Source organism: Lactuca virosa, chromosome 1 (genome assembly GCF_052849685.1).
Source record: "Lactuca virosa cultivar CGN04683 chromosome 1, Lactuca_virosa_CGN04683_v6, whole genome shotgun sequence".
Classification (NCBI taxonomy): domain Eukaryota; kingdom Viridiplantae; phylum Streptophyta; class Magnoliopsida; order Asterales; family Asteraceae; genus Lactuca; species Lactuca virosa.
The window spans coordinates 87,871,385-87,888,508 of NC_136426.1; the positions used below are offsets into that span (position 1 = coordinate 87,871,385).

The following is a 17,124-nucleotide window of genomic DNA, read 5'->3' on the forward strand; positions in this document are numbered from 1 at the left end:
GATATAGCTAAGTTCTCCTTCATGAAAGTTATGGTTGGTTTCTAAACTATACCTATTATAGTTTACTTGAGAGGTTATCTAGGTACCTTTGCTACCCAAAGGTATTGAACTGGAGTAAGAGGTTTAATATCTAATCAGATATACATAATATATAACTAGGATTTCAACGACACTCGGACAAATAGTCGGATGCTCTAAGTCCACAACCAAACAAGGAACAGGAAGTAGAGCGGGTTATCAGTCCTAAGTCCTTCAAGCCCTACTTATATAACTATATCTCTATAGATATGAATCTATCAAGAAAATAAGTTTAAAAGACTTTGATAAAAGCTTAATAATTCAAGAAGGGATTTTTGTACTTTAAAAGAGATTTGAAAACAAGATTTGAAAACCTTTAGCTGGATAAAACAGTTTAACATGCAAATATCTATTTGCCAGACAGTTATTAATCACATGTGATTGATATAATAACTTATCAGTTCAACTTGTATTCCCCCCATAAAAGCATTGAAAATCATTTAAAAGGTTGATTAAGGGGTATGAACTCACCTGTAGTGGGTGATTCGGATGAACGGATGGTATAGGATGCTAAGTGTCAAGTGAGGACTTGAACACACACGCGGATCCTATTGAACATGTAATGATACATTTATGTATCTAATTAGTCATTTAATAACCAATTAAGCAAGTAAAGACACCCTAATACATGGAAACACTTTGCTTCAAGTGCTAGGAGTACTAAAGGGTTGCATCTAAAGAGAGTACGGCCTCACATTGGAGTTTACTCCCCATATGGTAGCACCATATGGGTTTACGGTTCTGGGACCATTTCCCCCATGAGTTTACGGCCGTAAACTCATGGAAATGGTGTCATTGGGTGTTTTAAGATCCTAAACCACACAAGGAAGTAAGCTAGACTCGAATCCAAGGCTTAGGAAGTGGCAAGGGCTCGAAATGGCCCTTTGTTGGAGTTTACGGTCCTTGGACCACTCCTTAGGAGTTTACGGTCGTAAACACATGTGTTTAAGGTCATAAACCCATGAGTTTACGGCCGTAAACTCATGGTTACCCAACCATTTCGTGTTTTGGTGTTTCTAACTCATGCATGCAAGGTTCTAGTCCTTTATACAAGCCATAGAAGGTGTTAGGGGCATCAAAACACCATTTGGAGGTGTTTACGGTCTAAGGAGATCTCCTTGAACCGTAAACACATATGTTCTTGGGGATTTTATGTTCTTCAAGGGTTTAACATGTATTCTAAGAAAACAACTAGTTAGGAGGAGTGTACTTAGTTATAGGAGGCTTGTAGGAGTGTTTAAGGGCCAAAAACACTAGTGTGTGTTCTTAGTGTTTTGAAGAACAGTTGAAGATCTAAGAAAAGAGGAGATTTCCATGGATGAAATCGAGTATAAACACTAGATAAAGTGTTATATAAACAAATATAGGGAAGAAACACTTACGTTTTTGGAAGATTTGAAGAAAAGTCGGATGATACTTGAGAGAGAATCTTGGGTGTTCTTGAGTTAGGAAGTGAAAAAAATGAGCCAAAAAAGACTAAGTGTCATATTTATACTCATTAGAGTTTACGGCCGTAAACTCCATGTTTGGGGCCGTAAACTCCAAACTCTTGGAGTTTTGAGACTTACGTGATGCACGACAACCTCTAAAGTATACTTCCTTTTATTTTTTTGCTCGACGAAAAATTAAAATAAAATATCCAAACGGACTTAAAACCGGCCAAAAATGTATTGAGATGAATTTGACCATTATTTGATGTGCTTGACTGCGGAGTTTATACAAATGAAAATTTCGGGTTGTCACATCATCCCCCCGTTAGAGGGAATTTCGTCCCGAAATTAGAGTTCAAGCCACTAAGTTATCACAAAATAATTAAGCAAAAAGATGGGGACGTTTAAGTTTCAATTGCTCTTCGCACTCCCAAGTGATCTCCGGTACTCACTTGGCGTTCCAGCGAACCTTCACGATTGGGATGCGGATTTGTTTCGTTTCCCTTGACCTCTCGGTTCATGATCTTTACAGGTTCCTACACGAAGTTGGGGCTCTCATTGATTTCGATCTTGACGAGTAGGATTTCAAGAGTCACGTCGGATAAGCACTTTTTCAAGTCTAAGACGTGGGTGGATTTGGGTGGGAATTATGGAATCCTTGAAATAGTTGAGGTCTGACGGAAACTGGACCAACTCTTATCATGAATCTTCGGTGGTCCTAAGTTCTTCGGAAGATAGAATGTTTCAGTACTTAGAACATAATGTACTTCCATGGTTAGATCATCACTTGGCGTGATCGCCATTCTGAAGTTCCAAAAGTTCTCTCTTACTGGGGGTGTAGTCCCCGGGTTGGTTCTTAGAAGGCTCAGGTCGTCTTCGGATTCGTATTTCCTAATGATTGGCTTTCGAAGGTTTTCTGGATCATTGGAAATGCTGACTATATGCTGGCATCTATTTCGACCTAGTGCAAAATGGACCTACACTTCTGACTCTCGAGGTGTTCATAACGGGAACTCTCAAAGTCAGTATGATAGAGGGTTTTACCAGACGATGCTTATAAAATTTCAATTTTCATCATCGTCTAATAGATGCTTTCACAGTATGATTCCTAATCGGAGAGAATCATTCTCTTACTCGCTTCACTGTTTCATGGATAGCAGTCTCTGATCAGGGCTACCCTCGCCCTTAGAGATTTTCTGAAGTGCTTGACTATTTCCGGAGGTGATTCTACTACCTCTTTAGAGATAGTATTCTTTGGAACACCTAGTAGTCTAGCAATCTCTATGGCATGCCCCATTAGTCTTTCCATCATGTCTGCTTCCTCAAGTTTGTAGGGAGCGCGTGATCTTGTATAACCCGCCGACTAACTCCTAGACTGGAGTCGAGTCCACAATCTCTTTATGACATGGGTTATAAAGCTTAACGCAACTCGCTGCCTACTTTACTCAAGTACTCCCGGTCGTGGAGGAAATCATGTGGTTTCTCAGCATTCTAGTATCAACCTTGGTGAATGCAGACTATTATCTATAGGGCGACGGGGATTTTTCTCACATGAGAAGGCACTATCTCGACTTTTACTGTCCTAGGCACTTCTCGTCCGTATCTGGATGGACGAAGTGCCTGAGTAGTGCGGATATCCCCTGCAACTACTCTTTCGGTGTTACTGAGTTTCTCTATCTAGATTAAATCTAGATAGAAATGGATTCTGCTACACAGGACTTCAAATTTCTTCATCCATTCATCTCAGAGTTTAACCTGTCATAGCTTTTCAGGTTTCTTGGCCTACTACTGAGATGCTTAATCCGTGGGATTTGGCGTGAATGGATGGTTGTAGTCAATGTTTTCGACTCTTACAACTTGAGTTACTTCTCCTAACTGAGGGTGTTAGCTACTATGTTGGCTTAACCGGGATGACAACAAATTTCGAATTTATGGTCATTTTAGTAGCTCGACCCACAGTGGTTCTCTTGACTCCAACTCCTTTTCCATGGGATAGGATGAAGGGTCTTATTATAAGGTTCGTGGTAGACCTCGTACTTGGCTCAATCACTATTACTCGATGTATGCAAGTCGTATATAATTGAGATTAACAGGATGTTCATATATGTGGCCCCTACCCCAAACCCACAACCAAACAAGGAACAGGGAGTAGGGAGGAAGCACACATCTTAAATTTCATTAATCTAAATTATATACCACTCTAATGCATATACCCAGCAGTAGTAAGTTGATCCCATGAGTTCTTTCTCTTGATTCACGAACCTGATTGTGCGGTGCAAATGGTCCTTCTGGGGGATCTACTGAGTAGGCCTCGGGCGGTTATTGTTTTCCGGAATATCTGCAGTGCCTTTTGCTTCTGGTTTTACAGTCTAACGGGGTTGGTTAACAGCGCGTGGTACCCCTCTCCTGGGTACTTCCGAAGGTTGGACGAGAGATACGACTGACGGTTCGTATTAGGTTTTCCTTATTAGGTTCGAAAGAACCTTTATTCGATGCACATGATACGGTGAAAGTTCTTTTTACACAGCACTAGGAATTATTGCATGGTTGAACCAAATCAAGCCATGGCTGACGGTAGTGTCGAAATTTACAATCATCGACACGATATGGAATGAAGATCGATAGGACCATGTGCTGAACAGGGCACACAAGTTTTTAGCGTCTCGGGCTTCGTCCATGGTATCACTATCGTGGATACTTGGACCGACATGAGTGACGCTGAACTTTAGGGGTCCTGATGTTTCGGAATAATGTACTTTTCATGAACGGATTTCTCACGAGGCCTCTCTATAACCGCCTAGTATACACTAGTCATGTATAATTAAGGTTAAAAGGACTGTTGACTGAGCGACTCCGCCCTAAATCCACAACCAAACAAGGAACAGGAGATAAGGCAGCATCACCCACTCGAGGTCTATCAATCTTAATTATAAATGGCCTTAATGTATATACTAAGCCATCATAGCTTTACCTGATGGGTTTTTAAGTGTTACAACTGTGCTGCGACTTTCGCCTTAACGAGGGAGTAATTACAATTAGAGTTGATTAATTAAAGTTTTCGATTAGCTACTTAGGATTGAGAAACGTACCAAAATTCTACCGGGTTCCCTGATGTTTCCCCTTAGGCATTAGGGTTAAACTCCTCCTGCGCCCTTGTCATTTCTTTCAGTTGGGAAGTCCCTCTTAAAGTGTCCAACTTCACCACATAGGTGGCATACTGGACTGGCCCCAACATTGGTGGTTGATGTAATGAACTCAACCGGGGTTCTGCAGCTGCGAGCGGTATGCCCCTTCATGTTGCACCTAACACAAAAGGGTTCCCGACAGACTCCATAATGATGGAAGTCACACCTGCCGCAGCGGGGAAGGTTTCCTAGGTATGGTCTTCTTGGAGTCGAGACGGGCGGATTGATAGGGGTATTGACTACCTCAGCTCGCTGCCCTTTGGAAGGTCCTTGAGTCGAGGTACTTCCCTCCTCATTCTCAAACTTTCTTTTCAGTGGATTAGGTTGGAGTTCTTGGGTGGTTTTACACACCGGCGCTGGTTGCTGTTGTCCATTGCTATGATCGGGATTCCCGATAGGGCTCCTGCTAACATTGGCGTTGTTAGCGTTCAGGTGAGCCATGACAGCTGCTACGGCTGCTGAAACCGCGGCTTGAAATGTAGCTTCATCGATTTGAAGAATCGGGGTCTTACCAGCGGATTGGTTACGTTTCCTTGGAGGCATGGTTTTTCCTACACGAAAGGAACACAAGTTGATGAGACACGACGGTTAACCCTAGACGTATCTTTCTTTACTATGATAGGCATAAATTTTCCCGTGCCTTGATTTATGGTTATCTGAGTGTCGACCTACATCCCTATGATGCAGTCCGGGTAACAGAGTAAGAGTAAGTGTATCGGAAAGCCATAAAATGGGTGTCGTTCCTACTAAGTTATCTTTATATTGGAGAGGTTTACTCTCCGGCTTTGAAAAGATTTGAGAGAAGTTCGGAACGAATATTACGGAAGAAAATGCTCATGAACACTTATGGCTAAACACTCTCAATCGAGGTTTTGTGATCCGACCTATTTATATTAATCGCGACGGGAAAGACGATTTGCCTAGCACTTAGTGTGAGTAGTGTAATCACTAACTCACTAAATTGTATTATTTTATGGATTATTAGCGTGACGTTAAAGAGGTACAAACACTTCTCGGGTCCCATGCATTGGCTCCCTCTGTCCACCTCTTATCCCTGACTGGAACAAGCGTTGGTTTCCTCCGGGTATCTATATAGGATTCTCTACTCTCGTAGACATATTGAATTTCTGCTCCGCCTTACCTCTGATTCTGATTCTGAGTGTCATCACTTCATAATGGATGACTGGAATCTCAGAAGTTCATGCGAATTCCCCACCGATGTCCCTAAAAGGTATAGGCAGATGGTGATTTCAATAGCCTCATCACTGTTCGTTTACTCCCTACTTGGAAATCTTTCTCAATGAACCTCTTCTGGGTCTTTATCGATTCCTCTGCTGATTACTGAAGTGGATAAGGTTTCCTAAAGGGGTTTGTGCGAGAATGGAAATGTCTAAAGAATCTTAAGAGATTATTAAAACATTTCACTGGGTGATCCATATCGAGTCCGGCTACAATTACATAGTATACACAAATCATATATAACTTAGATCTGATAGGCCTTCAAATATGTGATACTACCCTATATCGACATCCAAACAAGGAAAAGGAAGTAGAGCGAAACCACATATTCTTAGCCTATGAGATCCTTACTATACATAACCTTGGGAGTATACACTCTGTAATCATAGGTCTATCAATAAGGACCTCTTTTAGTTTTCACGCAAGGTTATTTATGGTTCCTAAAATACTCGTATAGTATTTTAATTACATGTTTGATTCTTAACTTCTGAACATGCTTTTGGGTTTATTGTGAGTCTTTTAGTATCCTAAAATACTCCTATAGTATTTTAAACTTTATGTTTGGCTCTAGCATCCCTATTTGGTAAGTTTCAGATTCGTTGCAACACCACCATCACCCCCAAGCACACGTTAGTCGCATCTCGAATAAATGTAGTTGATCAGGTTACATTTATTCCAGCTTACGATTACATAACTGCCCAGGTTTGACGGTAATGCTCAACATCCAAAGACTTTTATTCTTGTTCTTCTTGTGATACTTGTTTGGGTTTTTATATTCTAGATGTTCTTATACTTTTGTAAAATATGGTTATATTGTGAGTCTTCTTGTGATACTTGTCTTGGGGATTTTGATGTTCTTCAAGGGTTTAACATGTATTCTAAGAAAACAACTAGTTAGGAGGAGTGTACTTAGTTATAGGAGGCTTGTAGGAGTGTTTAAGGGCCAAAAACACTAGTGTGTGTTCTTGGTGTTTTGAAGAACAGTTGAAGATCTAAGAAAAGAGGAGATTTCCATGGATGAAATCGAGTCTAAACACTAGATAAAGTGTTATATAAACAAATCTAGGGAAGAAACACTTAAGTTTTTGGAAGATTTGAAGAAAAGTCGGATGATACTTGAGAGAGAATCTTGGGTGTTCTTGAGTTAGGAAGTGAAAAAAATGAGCCAAAAAAGACTAAGTGTCACATTTATACTCATTAGAGTTTACGGCCGTAAACTCCATGTTTGGGGCCGTAAACTCCAAACTCTTGGAGTTTTGAGACTTACGTGATGCACGACAACCTCTAAAGTATACTTCCTTTTATTTGTTTGCTCGACGAAAAATTAAAATAAAATATCCAAACGGACTTAAAACCGGCCAAAAATGTATTGAGATGAATTTGACCATTATTTGATGTGCTTGACTGCGGAGTTTATACAAATAAAAATTTCGGGTTGTCACATCATCCCCCCGTTAGAGGGAATTTCGTCCCGAAATTAGAGTTCAAGCCACTAAGTTATCACAAAATAACTAAGCAAAAAGATGGGGACGTTTAAGTTTCAATTGCTCTTCGCACTCCCAAGTGATCTCCGGTACTCACTTGGCGTTCCAGCGAACCTTCACGATTGGGATGCGGATTTGTTTCGTTTCCCTGACCTCTCGGTTCATGATCTTTACAGGTTCCTACACGAAGTTGGGGCTCTCATTGATTTCGATCTTGACGAGTGGGCCAAAAACACTAGTGTGTGTTCTTGGTGTTTAAGGGCCAAAAACACTAGTGTGTGTTCTTGGTGTTCTTGGTGTTTTGAAGAACACTTGAAGATCTAAGAAAAGAGGAGATTTCCATGGATGAAATCGAGTATAAACACTAGTTAAAGTGTTATATGAACAAATCTAGGGAAGAAACACTTACGTTTTTGGAAGATTTGAAGAAAAGTCGGATGATACTTGAGAGAGAATCTTGGGTGTTCTTGAGTTAGGAAGTGAAAAAAATGAGCCAAAAATGACTAAGTGTCATATTTATACTCATTAGAGTTTATGGCCGTAAACTCCATGTTTGGGGCCATAAACTCCAAACTCTTGGAGTTTTGAGACTTACGTGATGCACGACAACCTCTAAAGTATACTTCCTTTTATTTGTTCGCTCGACGAAAAATTAAAATAAAATATCCAAACGGACTTAAAACCGGCCAAAAATGTACTGAGATGAATTTGACCATTATTTGATGTGCTTGACTGCGGAGTTTATACAAATGAAAATTTCGGGTTGTCACAGATTTGATACACAATGGCAAAAAGGATGGGGTATTAACCTGGTAAAGTGATTTGAGGAAGTCCAATCGCTAGTTTTCTTACAAAGAACATTGATCATATGGAAATTAGAATAATCATTCCCAACCAAAACAAATCACTCCATAACCAAATCATGTGCAAGGTGGAGAAACCATAACTGAAATTGATCAAGAACCAAACCAAAATTGCTCAAACGAATGAGATGGAATCGGCTTAATCTGTAAATAAATTTACAAATGGTTGGGAAGAGAGGAGGAGTTGTAGCCAGTAACGGCGGTAGCCGGAAAAGAGAAAAGGAGGGTCGGTAACGGTGGTGACCGGAAGACTCACATTTGTTCCTTCCTATTATCGGTGGCCAAAAAAGGAGAGAGATAGAGAGAGAGAGAGGAGTAAATAATAATATTTTATTTTTTCTTTCTTTTAATAAGACAAAACTTCATAAATGGTCTCCTATGGTACTGAAATGACGGAAATCTCATTTAGTTAACGGACAAAACTTGACGGAGTGAGCTATAAGGACCTTTTGTTAAAAGTTTTGAAGCCACATGGACCATATTTTATATTTTTTAAACTTAGGGACCGAATGTCAGATTTCTGAAAAGCACATGGACCATTGATGATATTTTATAAAATTCGTGTTTGTATACAATAATATTAAGAGTTGATGCGGAATCCCAATCTAATGATTAACGCAAAACAGTTATAATGAGTTAAGAACACAATCACAAATCTTCAATGGTTTCAATGCATACACTTATAAATTATAATTGTCTGATACATAAACCCTTTCCTCTCTGTTTCTATGAAGCACACATGAACTCTTTGATTTTCTCTCTCTGAACATGGCTGAAACAATACAATATAATTACAAAGGCCTAGGCCAAAAACCTCAATCGAAATCCTCATTAAGCCCACCGAAATCACATGGTGATTTTGGTCCAAACACCACCGAAAACATGGTGTTTTCGGTCCTAGACCAAGAGCTCTAAAAGTTATCAAAAGTAAAGTATAAACCACAAATCATGTCCTAACAATCTCCCCCTTGGTTTATACCTTTCTTTTCTTTTCAATCTTCTCTTTGTTCTTAACTTTCAGCTTTTATCTTTGATTTATTCACAACTTTAAGATGAACATATGAATTTCTACATGAATGACTTTATCTTGAGCCGTTGGACTTCCTTTTAAAAATTTGACTTTGAACGCACATTGGGTATAGAGGCTTCTTGTAAAGGTTCTTGAAAATCAGCACTTTCAGCTTTGAGAAACTTCAGATATAATTACAGAGAGAGACCGATTCTTTTGGATTACTTCAGCAGGTTCATAAATAGCAGCAAATTAATTGAGGAGGATTCAATGCAATTTGTCACATAACTTCAAATACAGCTTCACCTTGCTTCTGGGGTTAAAAGATTGAGTGTTGAAAGATAATCTTCACTTCCAGTTCCTTCGAATGAATGTTCTTTAACGATCACATATGTGTCTTGAAAAGTAACTATGACTAAAAATTCCATGTGGATCACAGAGTCATAAAGATCCTTCTCACCACAGTTGTTCAAGGACCCAGCCTTGGCTTAGAAGGAGACCACTCGCATTATCTGTGTGAACACGGAGGAGCGCACTGCGATTTGTTGAGTATCGGAGAACTACTCGTGGCTATTTTTGATGTTAGCCCCTGCATATCCTAGATCAAAGATCTTAATACAGTTTTTCAAGTCAACAAGTTAACTTGGCACTTGGCGAGACATTCAATGGTTTCTGAATCTCAGTTGAGTGTACCATTCTAGTTCCAGTGAGAGTTAATTAGGAATAACTCACAAAACCATCATGTGACAAAAATATCCAAGGACATATTTCCACAGTTTAGCATGACACGAGGTCAAGGCCCTTTGGTGGGACGTTCAACGATAATCGTGCCTTGCGAGGTGCATCGCCCTAGTGCCAATACCGTTAATTCCTTACCTCCGAAGAATGTATCCAAGAATACATTTGAGTCTCCGCAGTTTTGCATGACAAAGAGATTGTCGAGACCCTGGGCGTGATGTTCAGCGATATCTATTTCCCGGTTGGGTAAATCGCCCTGGTGCCATGACAGTTCTTAGGTAAAGATAACTGACAAAACCAATTTTGACAATCTGTACAATTTCAGACATTCAATTCCTTAAATACGGCAGTTCTTATAAAGATACTGCCCGCGTGACAATTTGTACGGTTTTAGAAAAATCAAAAAATCCAAAAATATTTTCACTGTTTTTGAGCGTACAAACTGTCAATTAGGCAGTATCTTTCTAAGAACTGTCGTATTTAAGGAATTGAAAGTTTGAAACTGTACAGATTGTCAAAATTGGTCTTATCAGTTATCTTTACCTAAGAACTGTCATGGCACAAGGGCGATTCACCCAACCGGGAAATAGATATCGCTAAACATCCCGCCCAAGGTCTTGACAATCTCTTTGTCATGCAAAACTGCGAAGACTCAAATGTATTCTCGGATACATTCTTCGCAGGTAAGCAATTAATGGTATTGGCACTAGGACGACGCACATCGCAAGGCACGATTATCGTTGAACGTCCCGCCAAAGGGCCTTGACCTCGTGTCATGCTAAACTGTGGAAATATGTCTTTGAATATTTTTGTCAGAAGATGGTTTTGTGAGTTATTCCTAATTAACTCTCACTGGCACTAGAATGGTACACTCAGCTGAGATTCAGAAACCATTGAACGTCTCGCCAAGGGCTAAGTTACCTTGTTAACTTGAAAAACTGCATTGAGATATATGATCTAGGATATGCATGGGCTAACATCAAAAATAGCCACAAGTAGTTCTCCGATACTCAACAAATCGCAGTGCGTTCCTCCATGTTTACACAGATACTGCGAGTAGTCTCCTTCTGAGCCAATGTTGGGTCCTTGAACAACTGTGATGAGAAAGGTCTTTATGACTCTGTGATCCACAAGGATTTTTAGTCATGGTTACTTTTCAAGATGTATATGTGATCAATAAAGGATATTCATTCGAAGGAATAAGTAGTGAAAATTATTTTTCAACACACAACTTTTCAACCCCAGAAGCAAGGTGAAGCTGTATTTGAAGTTATGTGTCTAATTGCATTGAGGTCTACTCAATCAATTTGCTGCTATCTATAAACCTGCTCAAGTGATCCAGAATAATTCGTCTCTCTGTAACTATCTCTGAAATATTTCAAAGCTGAAAGTGCTTATTTACAAGAATCTATACAAGAAACCTCTATACCCAATGTGCGTTCAAAGTCAAATTTTTAAAGGAAGTCCAACTATTCAAGATGAAGTCATTCATGTAGAAATTCATATGTTCATCTTGATGGTATGAAGAAATCGAAGATAAAAGCTGAAAGTCAAGAACAAAGAGAAGATTAAAAAGAAAAGAAAACTATAAACCAAGGGGGAGATTGTTAGGACATAAATTTGTGGTTTATACTTTAATTTATATGGCTTTTAGAGTTCTCAGTCTAGGACCGAAAACACCATGTTTTCGGTGGTCTTTGGACCGAAATCACCATGTGATTTCGATGGGCTTAATGAGGATTTCGGTTGGGTTTTGGGCTGGGCCTTTGTAATTAGGTCTAGGTACATATATAGTATTGTTTTCAGCCGTGTAAGAGGTTGTTCATTCTAAGAAGCTGATATCGAGTTTAGAGAGAAAGAGAGAACCAAGAGTTGTTCATTATTGTGGTATTCAGCTGTTAAGAGTTTCTTTGTGTACCAGACGATTTCATCTAATAAATCATATGCATTAAGAGTTATTTGTGTGTTCTTGAATCACTATCTGATTTATATTTCGCATTCTTTAGATAGTTTGATTGATATCTTATTGAGGTAAGTGTTTTGGGACTTACATTACATACAAACATATTTGTTAACAAAAAAATTATATAGAAAAAAGAAGGTTTTTTATGTGAAAATTGAGTTTTTTTTATTTTTTTTATTTTTTATTTTTGTATAAATATGATTTTATACAAAAAAAAAACATATTCAAAATAAAATTTTGAAATAAAAAACTAAATATGTAAAAAACTAAATTTGGGATGAATTTATAACAAATTTTGAAATTTGTACCAAAAGTGTAAATTTTGTACCAAGTTTGTAAAAAAAATCAAAATCTAAGCCAAAAGTAAAATTTTTGAAAGTGAGATGACCTGTTTACCGGGTAAAAGAATCAAAATGAATATAATTACTGGTTTTTGAAATTTAATTTAATAAATGAAAAAAAAAACATATATGACTAAATGGAGTAATTGACCAAAATATAAGAATTTTTATTGAGTTTCCTTATTATTTTTAACTAATCATTCTCAATCTAACATTTCTTTTTAGTAATGTAAAGCGTTTTTGTATTGTAAAAATGTTTCTTAAAGAGTCATAACATAAAATACTAAAAAACATTTTTTCTTTTTTATAAAATAAAAAAAAACAATAATTTTCACATTTTTGAACAATAATTTATTTTGCTGATTAAACCTATGAAATTAGACATTTAAGAAAAAATAATTTTTGTATTGTCGTAGTTCAAAATTATAATATAAAACTCCTATTGATGTGAAAATGGTTTTTTGAAGATTCATCCCACAAAAATTTATTATTGTTATTTTTTATTTGCATTATCATAAACAATTTAATTATTTTATTTTATTTTCTTCAAAATGACAGTTGTTTTGACAATTTCATAGATCAAACCACAATTTCGCAGATGAGACATACGAAATTGATGGCTGTTTGTGGAAAACATAATCTTAATCTAAAAACAAATTAAATGAATTAGCAAAATATTTCTTTTCTCTCGTATAATGATCATAGTTGTTTTGACAATTTCATAGACCAAACCATTATTTGACAGATGAGACCTACAAAATTGATGGCTATTTGTGGAAAACATAATTTTTTCGTCTAAATCTAAAAAAAATTAAATGAATTAGCAAAATTTGTCTTTTCTCTCGCCTAATGATCATAAATGCTTTTTGAGGATGATATTTTATTAGACTACTAGTTGTGGGCAACATGTTGTTACATGTTATCATACTCAAATTGTCCACCTCATCATCCTAGTCACAATTTGGTGTTATAACACCCAAGATGAAAATGGGCAACATCTAATAACATGTGATAACACCAATTATTTTCTATTTTATTTTTTATTTTATTTTTGATGTTTTTTTTTCTATATTTCGAATTTGTTTTTTTTTATTTATTTATATTTGAAAAGTAAAAATAAAATTTTAATAAAACTTAAATTAAAAACAACATTAAAAAAATTACAACAAAACACAAAAACATTTAAAATAAAAAGCCAAAAAAAAAAGATGATAAAACCTACATTTTTTGGCCTAAAACTATTCATCTTCATCTTCGTGACCAACATAAATGTAATCCGCCAAGTCTTCACGGAGTTGCTTGTGTTTTCGCTCATCTTGAATATCAACCACTCTATGTAAATATTCCGATGTCCCTGGTTGAAATTGCACATATCTTGGCTCCGTAGGCGAATACGTTGCAATATTGCGTCATTTATCTTCGACAACCATGTTATGCATTATGATACATGCATACATGATATATCGTAGAGTATCTAACTCATAAGGTCTCGCCGCATGTTCAACTATGTGCCATTTTGATTTCAAAACCCCAAAAGCACATTCAACGTCCTTACGTGCTCCTTCTTGTCGTCTCTTGAAATATTTGTCCCTTGGATCTATTGGGTGTCGAAACGCCTTCACAAACGTGGAATATTGTGGATATATTCCGTCTGTAAGGTAATACCCAAACTTATATTCATTTTCATTCACTGTGAAAGGAGCATCCGGGGCTTTTCCTGACAAAAGATCGTCAAATATTGGTGATTGATCGAGAACGTTGACGTCGTTGTTAGAACCCGCAACCCCGAAAAAAGCATGTCAAATCCATAAATCTTGTGAAGCAACAACTTCTAATACCAACGAAGGCGCTCCATGATGACCGCTCGAATACTGGCCTTTCCACGCCACGGGGAAATTTCTCTATTTCCAGTGTGTGCAGTCAATGCTCCCAAGCATACCCGAAAAACCATGTCTTTCTTCATGCGACGCATATAGTTGTTGCATATCATGCAACGAAGGTTTGCGCAAGTATTGGTCACCGAAGGTTTCGACAACACCTCTTGCCAATAAATACAAACTTTCTCGTGCGGTCTTCTCAAACATTCTCATATAATCATCAACAGAATCGGGCGACTCCCCCATTGCCATATGTTTAATTGTAGCAACACATTTTTGCAACCCTGTGAAGCCTCGTTTGCCTCTAGCATCATATCTCATTTGGAAAAATTCATACCTAAATAAATATTAAACATGTAAAAATTGTATTTATTTTATCTAAAAGTGACATTTTGTAAATTATAAAAGTTGAATCAAACGATACCTTGCTTCCATAGCATTGGCTATCCTTTCAAAGACATTTTTTCGCAAACGAAATCTTCTTTTGAAATCGCTTGGCTGGTAGACACAATTTTCCGCAAAGTAATCGTTAACTAGCCGTCTATGCCCTTCCTCACGATCTCTATTTAACGCCGCACATCGCGTGAGTAGTGGAGCTGGATCTGGCTGTAGTAGGTTGTCTGTGTAATACCGGTACATCATACTCACGAACAAATCGTCTTCGTCGTTATCATCGTTGTACGGATGGGCCGGATCAAATTCATCCATAGTTGGTTGATTTTTGTGTTTGTGTTTTGAGTGATATAGAAATAGAGATAGATATAGAGAAATATGTGTAGTAAAAAGAATGAGTTATATATAATAATGAAAATGTAATTAGTAATTTTTTTTTATTCAAGTTACCGTTTTTAAACGGTTTGATTTTGCAAACGTTCGATTTTCTACGCGTTAACATACGTTACCACCATCGCGCGAGATAACATAACGTGTAATAACGGGAGGGGGGGGGGTGTTCCCCCGTTATGGCGCTGCCACATCGGATAACGCCATACGGCCGTGGCCCACACTCGCCCCTCTTAAAGAATTCTCCAAAACGACCATCCATAACGTGAAGTATGAAACATAAATTTATGGTATCATTTGTCGATGTCCACATTATATATTAAAATGTTTATCTGCATTCATTTCAACGCCTACGCTTTTTGAGATCGTTATCTTAATGCATGCTTACCTTTTACAATTTAGCTTCCAAATACTTAGCCTTATACTTAGTTTTCTTATATATATATATATATATATATATATATATATATATATATATATATATATATATATATATATATTGTTATATGCATGCATGTTAGTCTCCTTGCACGCATGCTTATCTTTTACAATTTTTTGTCCAAATACTTATCCTTATACTTAAAATTCGTTTATATATTCATATGCGTTTAGATTAAGCATCGATCTAATCATACCATACGCCTGACACAAATAGTCGTCTCACAAGTTCCATTGGTCTGTACCGGAAACTAAGTAAGGAGTATATCTTTTTGGAGTTTTCTAGAAGGATGAGAACCAAATATGTAGCATCTACACTAAGAATTCAAGTACTAGATCCATATAGATATGGTTGACATAGACAAACCAATAAAAAAAAATTGAACCCTAAATTTATTATGGTATTAAAGCAATACTTGGACAATCAACCCTAGTTTTGTTTCTTAACGATGACTGAAAAGCTAATCGAAAGATGGAGAAATCCATCTTATGAATAACATCACCGTACTTTCTTACATATGTCGGTCATCCTAGCTAGAATTTCATGGGAGAAAAACCTACTCCGTGGCAACAATTATGCCATCTGAAAAAGTGAGATGACAGATATGTTATTCTCTAAAAATAAAGTAGGCTTGATTGATGGCACAATACCCATGTGATGAGAAGATTAAATTGGTTTGATGACATGGAAAAATATGTATTGGTATTGTGTGAGGTTGGATCGTGAGTTCAATGGAAAAGGAGAACAAGAATGGTGTTATATATGTGGTTATGGCTTGATCTCAAGGAGAGATTTGAGAAGGAAAATTCTCCTCGGATCAATTATGAATTAAGGTGTGTAATCACCACTATTCACTAAGAAAATTTTGAGAACAAGATTCAATGCGCGGACAAGGTTTGAAAACTCAAACCTTGAATTAACCTTAAAGATCAATGTCTGCTTCTAATTAGTTGGTCCATTCAAGACTTGAAGATAATGTTCAACAAAGTATTCAAGTAGTAAAATGAAGTAAGATTGAGTATAATCAAAGTAAAGACAATTTAGAACATGTAGAATGTAAGTGAAAGAAATTGACTTGCAAGAGAGTTTGAAATGATGTGAAGAGAATATTGATTAACTTCTATTCTTGGTGGTTTTTCATGAAAACATCTACTCCTTAAATAGAAAGGAGAGACATGGTACAAACCGAAATACATTATAAGGACTAGTTAATACAAAGAGTTTGACAAATCTGACACTTAAAAGATTTGTTGAAATAGTCCTAAGAACTGTTACATCAACTAAAGACAAAAAAACATTAAATGCTTGTACAGACTCAAACTTCGGAATCTCATCATCTCGTATACAAAAGGAATTTCGGAACATCTTCACATCTTGGAATTGAGTGACTTCGGATTTGCTTTAGTTTGGATTGCTAGAGGTTCACTTCTTATGCATTAACAATCTCCCCTAAGTAAACTTAGCAATCAGTCAACTCAGTTGGCATCTTCTAATATGAAAAGGTAAGCAATGTGGAGCCAGCTTCGTACTTCCAAATACCAATTAAGGTGTTCAATGAACTTCTTCTTCACATGCTCTGGAGTGTCACTTTTTGCAGCATTGGCAATGAAATTTTGAAGGATGGTTGAAGGAACGAGATGTTTATCAAGAACTCAGAAGAATTCTTTTCTGTTGGTCTTCTTCTTTAGATAGACG

The 17,124-nt window shown here is 37.2% G+C and overlaps 1 protein-coding gene across 1 annotated transcript; it reads right to left on the bottom strand.

Moving 5' to 3' along the window:
• Nucleotides 1-13,568: 13,568 nt before the first annotated feature.
• LOC145116610 (uncharacterized) lies at nt 13,569-14,915 on the bottom strand. Its single transcript, XM_079052939.1, has 4 exons — nt 14,632-14,915; nt 14,270-14,544; nt 13,786-14,047; nt 13,569-13,662 (listed from the first exon to the last, which is right to left on the bottom strand). Exons 1-4 carry the CDS (start codon nt 14,913-14,915, stop codon nt 13,569-13,571), a joined length of 915 nt encoding a protein of 304 aa, XP_078909065.1.
• Between the last annotated feature and the right edge of the window lie 2,209 nt (nt 14,916-17,124).